The sequence below is a fragment of the Mus pahari genome, chromosome 8 (genome assembly GCF_900095145.1).
Source record: "Mus pahari chromosome 8, PAHARI_EIJ_v1.1, whole genome shotgun sequence".
NCBI classification, from domain to species: Eukaryota; Metazoa; Chordata; class Mammalia; order Rodentia; family Muridae; genus Mus; species Mus pahari.
This window is the reverse complement of record NC_034597.1, coordinates 90404058-90412327: the sequence shown is the minus strand read 5'-3', so window position 1 is coordinate 90412327 and position 8270 is coordinate 90404058. Positions and strand designations below refer to the sequence as shown.

Genomic DNA, 8270 nt, shown 5'->3' with positions numbered 1-8270 from the left:
GCTACATTCCAAATGCGATGGGGAATTTGGCAAAATGTCCTTAATAGGTACATATTACTTTAATAACTTAAAATAAAGAACATTGCTCAGCAACCAAAAACTCTGGAGCTGATTTTTTTTTCTCCCATATTAACATTTTATTATGTATTTTAAGCCTCCTCTAACATAGCTCTCGCACTATTTGCATTTTTACCAAGGAGCAAAGGGTCCTTATATTTTTATCCAAAGCACACTAACATTTTATATTAGTTATTTTTTATCCATATTTCTTGTTTTAAAGCATTGCTTTTGCTCTAGGTATTTTTCCAAATGTCCTAGGAACAAAAGAATAAATTTTTCCAACAGCCACTTATGTTGCCATAAAAGTGCATTCAAAATCATAACATTATCTGAAATAAAATTATTGATTAAGATTAAACTTCTACAGAATCATCATGGTTGTGGTAATAGTGTAACAGGAAGTCACACACCAAAACTTGCAAAGTTATACACACTGAATATAAACATATGCAGTTTGTGTTACATGTCAAATTGCACCTTAAAAAGATAAGTAAGATGTAATAAAGAGGGTGCACATACTTAAATATAATTAAATGGCATGAAAAGGGAGCTGAGGGCAATGTAGCCAGGAGGACAGCTTGGTGCTCTTTAGGACCTTAGCCCAGTTTCCAGTCCCATAATGGACATCTCACATCCACCAGTTCCAGGGAACCCAACACCTTCTCCTGGCCTCCACAGATACCCACGTGCCTGTGATAGATACAGATATATATGATATATATATATATATATATATATATATATATATATATATATATACATATATACATATATATATATATACATATATACATATACACACGTCACACATATGACACACATGCCATACATACACAGACACCATACACATGCCATACATACACACACACATACAGATGCCACATACACACCTGCCACATAATTACCTTCTTACACATACACACACATACACATGCCACACCACACACACACACACACACACACACACACACATAGGCCACACACACAGAGACACTATAGACATATCACACATAAGTATGCCATACACATACCTGCAACATAATTACCTTCTTACACATACATACACACACACATACACACGCCACACCACACACACACATACAACTACATTCTTTAGAAACACAAATTCATTAAATAATTAGAAACAATAAATAGTTTAAAAAAGCATTCCTTAAATGCATCACCAAGTTTATTTACAAAGGCAGCGGAACAGAAAAGCTCACGAGTTTCTGGAGGAAATCACTGGTATACAAGCCATGGATATTTTTCATTATTGAAACTAAACAGCCCTCTCCTGGCATTTGCTTAGCATCAAGAGTCCTTGTAAAGAAAATCAAGTGCCCTCCTCAAGCAAATAAACCATTACAGAAGCAAAATTATTTTTCAATTGGATTATTTCCGTGTAAAGAAAACCACAAAAAAAGCAAATTTATGGGTGGATTTAAGTGAAATTTTTCATATGGTTTCCACATTAACTTAGAATACATTATAATAAACAAACACAGTTTCATATTTATATTAACTATTTCAAATAATGTTTAAGAACTTAAAAAAATTAAAATAAAATACCTTCTTCGAAAAAAAACTAAAGAGTCAAGCGAGATCATCGATCATATCATTAGCATGAGAAGGATTTTCTTTTAAGTTCTTGAGCTTTGTTTTGTTTTGTTTTCCACTTGTGCTTTGAGGACGCTGAATTCAAAAGGTAAATACTGCACTCCCCACCCCACATACACACATAATCACCTCCTTATAAATAAACAACAAAAACACAGGTCCTACCAACACCACAGTGTTCCTATGTCATCTAACGAGGCAATGATTATTCCTTTTTTAAAAAAACAAAGAGGGGAAAAACCATCCAGCATTTTTTATAGTTGTGCATCAGTGACAAGCGCTTCCTCTTCTATCTGCAACAGCGCTGTCGAATGGGGGCTTACATCACATGGCGGTTGGCCGTCCAGCTGATCAGGCAAGGAGAGAAGAGAGAAAAGCACTCAGATTCAGAAACGGGAACGTCAGCTCAAGGGAGTACAAAGCAGTCATCACTCAGAGTGGCCCAGCGAGGTAGGAAGAGTTACCTGCCACTCGGTCTTAGGATAAAGGCAGGCAATGGCAGCCTCTGGGGTCTAGAATTCTTTATTTGTAAAACACAGAGCATGAATGAACTGCTAAATCAGAGCACAAAAACTAAACCTTCAACTCTCTGTTACTCGTACTGAAGGAGAGAAAAGGCGTGGGCAGTGGTTCCAAAAGTCAACTATGTTTGGCTTTGGGTTTGAGAGAGAAAAGTGCACACAGAGACACACTGCCAAGACCCCATGCCCAGCCTAGACATTCTCCCAACTTCAGGGTCAGCGTTCCAGGAAGGCCTGGACAACCAGGAGAGAAGCTGCTGACAGATAAAAGAGAGTTGAGCGGTTCAAATCATTTCCAAACACTCTGCACATAAGGGACCACATAAATACCTCTGAGTTCAAAAGCAATAGGTTTGTAGATACCACTTGTGACACCCTTTCACAACAAGGAAGAAAAACGTTACCAGCATCAAGGTTCAAAACTATATATATATATATATACACAGCAATAGCTGCTGTCTGACTTACTGAGGCTATCAACAACACACAACAGGGTTATGCTACCCTATACTTTATGATACTCATAAACACATGCTTAGAAGGAAAGTAGCACTTAATTTTTTTTAAATTCAGTAACCCTGAAACACCATATAAACAGAATTAAGGTTCTCTTTTTCAAAATTGTATGTATGAATACGAGGTTACATAGTAACGCAAGCATTTTCAAAGTTGGTTACATTATAAATCACATTAAGGTCTTATCATTAGGTATGGAAATAAGCTGATGGCGAAGATGAAGCCTTAATCAGGAGGCAGACCAAAGTCTGTTCAGAGGACTTGCCTTAACCCTGTATCCTGTTTCCATGAGGCATTGGAAGTTTCTCCAGGATCTATGCAAACCAGAGTCAATGTCCTGATTTGTGGATGCAAGCCCCTCCAGGTACCCGACCCCACAATCCTCTCCCAAGTGGCTGAAACTCATTAAACAGCCTCTTTGAAGAGGATAGGCTATGATCCCTGGACCCAGGATCCTGTGACAGGGACTCTGGGGAAGAGGAGGTAGCTCAAGGCTCAGGGAAAGACATAGGAACCCGTGGTCTCCTCAAAAGACAAGAAATTTTCTCTCTGATTTGCTCTCTTACATTTGAATCGGAGATAGCAGTCATTGCAGTAGAGTTGGTGGTTTCGGATTCTGACTTCGGCTCCAGAGGAAGAGCCTCCGAGGTCACACCCACAGGAGACACACTGATAGACAAAAAAAAAAAAAAAAAAAAAAAAAAGATACAATTAGTTAACTACAGAGAGCCCAGAGCTCTCTCGGAAGGTGAGAGATGTGCAGGGGATGATGGGCTATATGGAAGTGGGCAAGAGGCTTATAGAATGCAGCCTTGAAACTCTTGGTTTATACTACATTAAAGCAAAAAGACGGGGGAAGCCGAAAGACAATTAGTGGATTTAAATCAAGCCTGCTAGATTAGACACTAAGAACTCAGAAAGCAAATTTTAAGAGCCAAGATGATCATTCTAAGTATACTGGGGGGTAAAGAAATTTAAAAACAAATTGATGATTGGCTTAAAGAAATTCAGACTTCATTGCTCCAAGGAAACGAATACTAACGAACATGGAAGAACCAGAGAGAAAAACAATCTGGGTTTCTGGCATATCAGTCTGGAGTGGACCATTCCTAGTCAAGGCTAGGAACTTTGGTGTTCTGTCTCTCCTCTCTCTCTGTCTTTCATCTGTCTCTCTCTCTCTCTTTCTCTCTCTCTCTCTCTCTCTCTCTCTCTCTCTCTCTGTGTGTGTGTATGTGTGTGTGTGTGTGTGTGTGTATGTGTGTCTGTGTGTCTGTGTTGGGTGTGTTCAAATGCTGTTCTGACTCACTCTGTTCTACATGGATACAGCACAAATTTATATGCTTAAGCAAGCTGCTAACTTTGGAATTCCAGGATCAAAAATGGGGAGACTTTCTTCTGGCCCAAAGAAAGCTCAAAAATGAAACCTGATGTGTGTTTATAGGCAGACACTGTAAAACAAAAGAATTACAGCCTGAACCCTTTACTATATAGGAAAAAAAATATCAGGAATAGGCAGGTTATGCAATTATAAAAATATTTACAGTGGTTTTCCTTCCAGACACTATTAAAAGCTATCGTTTGAGACACTGATAACTGCATGTCTCCATGTTGCTAATAACACTGGTAAATTAAATTTTAAGTCTACCCATGGCAGCACACTAGAGAACACACTGTGCACTCTAAATTTTATTTATAGAATCCTAGCAAATTAGAGCTACAAAAAGCATAAGCCTTCCAGACTGACACATAAAAGAAGATTCCAGGTTGGAGAATTAAGTGGTAGCAAGCAATCTGCAATGCCAGCGCAGCACAGACAGACAAATAACAGCACCAAGCTTGTTAGTGGCACATCCACAACCCAGGGCGGGGCTCATAGAAGCCATGCGCTCTCCAAGCAAAGCGTGGCAGGCCTGTGGGCAGCAGGCAGCGGGCAGTGGCAAGCTCTCCTACTCAGGCTCACCTTAAAACAATGTAAATGATAACAAAGACCCAGGGTTTCGATGATCATGGCAGCTCCTTTGCCCAGAATGTTATTACAGTAGGAGCACACACGCTTCCCACTCACTGACCTAGATGTGGAACAAGAATGGAACGGAGGCTTTCACGTGTGCTGTGCAAGGTTGGCATTTAAAGTCACACTCGGCATCAGCAGCAACAATGGTAACTTAAGAAAGCATCTGGATAGCTGTAGGAGAGAAACCTTCAGCAGCCAACTAAAGCATTCCTTCATTATACCTTGAACTATCTTGATGGAGGCTCTAGGGGATGCGATTGGTCCATTTGGGACTTTGATGGCATTCCCCTTTGGTTACTTATAGATTCAACAGTATCTCCTCTTACTAATTAATTCAGTTGGCTGATACGCAAAATTCCACTCAGGACATTCCACCTTCGGGGGCCATCTGATTCTCTGAGTTACTTTTTAGTCCTTCTTATTTCACTTTTCTGATAAGAAATCTAAACACACTCTTGGCTCCACCTCTGTTGAGAAGGATGTCATGATTGCCTAAGAGCTATGGATGAGCCAGGGATGGCGGTTCCCACTTTATTTACACATCTGGGGCTGGTTGCCTAGTGCTAAAGGGACAACCCCTTCATCCTCAACAATACTCTCCCACCCACCCAGAAGGAGCACAGAACCACAGTCCTACTAAGGAGTGCAGGGGATGCATAGCTATTGAGAGCTGGAGAAGAGAGCGTTCTGCTGGACAAAGACCTTCCCTGGGCAGAAAATCCCAAGGCTTGTCCCAAGCCCTCTCCTGTTCTATTCTCACGTATGGACGCAGTGTGGGAGAGTCCGTGAATGGGAGTTCTTGTCCTCTGCAAACTCCATCTACCCTAACATACTGACAGTAAGAACTCTTCACCACTTTCCTTGCAACTCAACACCCTAACATATTTTGTGGACCTTGGTAACAATACCATTGTCTTGGACTGATAGAAGGTATTTTCTTACCTAAGTCTATTACTTAACAGCTTAAAAGTATCCAAATACAAATGGCTTTCTATCCCCTAATCATTGTATTTGTGATGGAAACTAGAACTCTTTTGGGATGTCTACAGACGACTGTGTACATATGAAAACACAACCCACATGGACATCAGGGCTTCGCCCCAGAGGCAAGTGGCCATGCAAGATGCTACCTAACTTTGCCACCTCCCTATATAACACATGAACTACAGGAGCCAAGTTATGAGGCCAGAGCAGAATGCTAGCAGATCGGCTAACAGTCAAAGCAATCCAAGACTCCAAACACAAGATCAAACCTACAGAATGGTTTTCTTTAAGTCCAGTTTGCTGAAACTGTGCAGGCTATGCAACCTTTTTATCATGCTTTTCTTTCACATTCCATTCCAATGAGCTTCTATTCGAGTGCCATTAAAAGTCCAACACTTCACAATACTGTTCTCGCTCATAAATAGGAAAAGCATTCACGAACTACTGTATTGTTTGGTGATGCCACATGGTGATCTATCCAGAGAAATCGGCCATCCGAGACACTGACCAAAAGCATGGGCAACAGAGAGCCTGGCAACGTGCAGACATGTCGAAGGTCTCCAGTGCCTTTACCAGACATTTGTAAACAACTAGGCAGGCAGCAGACAGAGGCAGGAGAATGCCTTCTCGACGGCTTTGCTGCAGGAACACCAAATTCCATGCTTTCTAAAGGACTTGTTTTTCTTCTTTACTGGATGATGTGGGGAACATTTTAGGGAAGGAACACCCTTAAAACTAAGACAAGGGGACCACACAAGGGGCCTTACCTGTTGCGTAGCTGAGAGCCTGACTGTGACATGGAAGGGGACTGGCTGCGTGGAGAGGGAGACCCTGGGGAGGTCTTCACGGAGCCGGCTGGAGGTGGCACCGCAGAGGATGGGTTCCGCATGTAGGCGCGGTTTGATGTAGACAACAGCTGAGGTGGGGGGCGACTGAAGTCTTGGACAGAGGAAGAAGCATAGACCCCGGCAGGCTGGCTGTGCCAAGGGGACTGTCTCCAAGAACCCGGCCGCTGGGAATCCAGATTGTCCAGAGACTCCCCTCTGAAACACAGGACGGGGGTCACAGGAGCAACAAGTCAAGTCACGCTGCTGGAACTTGCATAACAGATGCACCACTGAGGTGAATGTAAGACCTCCTTTATGTATTTTCTAGGCTCAACTAAGCTGGTTTCAGTTATGTATACCCTTAACAATAAAATCGTTCTGCACCAGAGGTACTGTAACATTTCATATTTCAATAACCTTCGTTGGAGAGGTCCTTAGACAAAAGACCAAGTATCAAAGTGGGAAGAAAACTACTCCTTAAATAAAAGCTAATACTAGCAGTCACTCATCCCTTAAACACTTTAAACATATAAGCCTCAGTCTTTTAAAATTCAACCAGAAAATTTTAAGCACATAAGTATTGAACTATACATTTTCACAGACTTATTTAACTTAATCTTTACGACGTCATACAAGCGTGTTTTTAATCTCATAGAAGTTACATTGACCAAGCCAAGAGTGTGTGGATGGGGCCCTGGCTTCACACCAAAGTCCCCTGACCCCAGTGCAACCCAGGCCTGCCTCGGACACACCCATTCGCCACCCCAAGTCCTATGGGTCAGCATCTGTTCAGTGTCTACATGACAGGAAACAGAAGACACCCTGAATACAGGGCTTAGGTCTTCTACAAACGCTAGCCCTGAATGATGAGCAGTTCTCTAGCTGTTGAATCTGTTAGTGCGTTTACATCTTTCTTCCTGCCAGAAGCTTAAACAATAATTGCTTTGGTGTTTTGTCTTGTTTTCTTTTTAGCTTAACATTGTAAGTCATGTAACATTACAATATAACACTCCATAGGGAACGGGTCAAGAAGCAAGCACGGGTCTTTCTTCTGAGGGTGAGCGAGGGTCCCTTCTTCCCTTACCCTCTACATCTGCCCTAATCCACCAAAGCAGCGACCCTCAACTCGGGGGCCTTACAGATTTCTCTCAGCTATGGAAGGAAATAATTGCACATACATACAAACTTGCATATGTAAGTTAATCCAGGCGTCTATAGAGGTATACTATGTAACAGTCCTCAAAAATGGGAACTATGTGGTTTTTATTCTTTTACAACAGTAAAAGCCTCATCGTGCGATAGCCTGTAAGCCAATGGTTCCCCTGGAACCATTCATTTCTGTGTCTGCTCTCCTGTTCAGGGCCACCCACTGACTCTGGGGTTGACCATATGACTATTTTATAGCATAGGTCATTGGTAAATGTGAGATGCATGGAGAGCGATAAGCAGTTTCACGTCTGGAACTGTCTTCTGAAAGCTTCCTCTTTGAATGTTAGTACCGCACCATGAGGTAGCTCCAGCAGCTATGTGGGAAGGGGATTATAATCCAAGAGCCCTGGCTGAGCCCAGAAGGGATCTCTTCAGGAAGGCCATTGCTAAGACATGCAGAACTCAAGGGCATTTTACATGCTCACAGTCATTAAAGAAACAATGAATACACGGCGGAGGGGCTGCCAAACCATGACTCTCTCTTTGATTTAAAAGAAAAAAGGAATCAAAAAAAAAAAAAAA

The 8270-nt window shown here is 41.8% G+C and overlaps 1 protein-coding gene across 20 annotated transcripts in view; it reads right to left on the bottom strand.

The window, feature by feature from the left end:
* Window positions 1-1059: 1059 nt before the first annotated feature.
* The window catches only part of Lmo7 (LIM domain 7), a 202100-nt gene continuing 194889 nt past the window's right edge, over window positions 1060-8270 (bottom strand). For 6 of the 20 annotated variants that reach the window (XM_029541822.1, XM_029541821.1, XM_029541823.1 and 3 more), the window contains 4 exons: window positions 6480-6755; window positions 4675-4783; window positions 3281-3383; window positions 1063-2024 (listed from right to left, as the gene is read on the bottom strand). In XM_029541822.1, the coding sequence (XP_029397682.1) occupies window positions 2002-2024; window positions 3281-3383; window positions 4675-4783; window positions 6480-6755 (511 nt within the window). In that variant the 3' untranslated portion in view covers window positions 1063-2001. Of the gene's footprint in view, window positions 2025-3280; window positions 3384-4674; window positions 4784-6479; window positions 6756-8270 lie in introns of all 20 variants that reach the window. The other 14 variants (XM_029541820.1, XM_029541831.1, XM_029541830.1 and 11 more) reach the window with 8 other exon arrangements.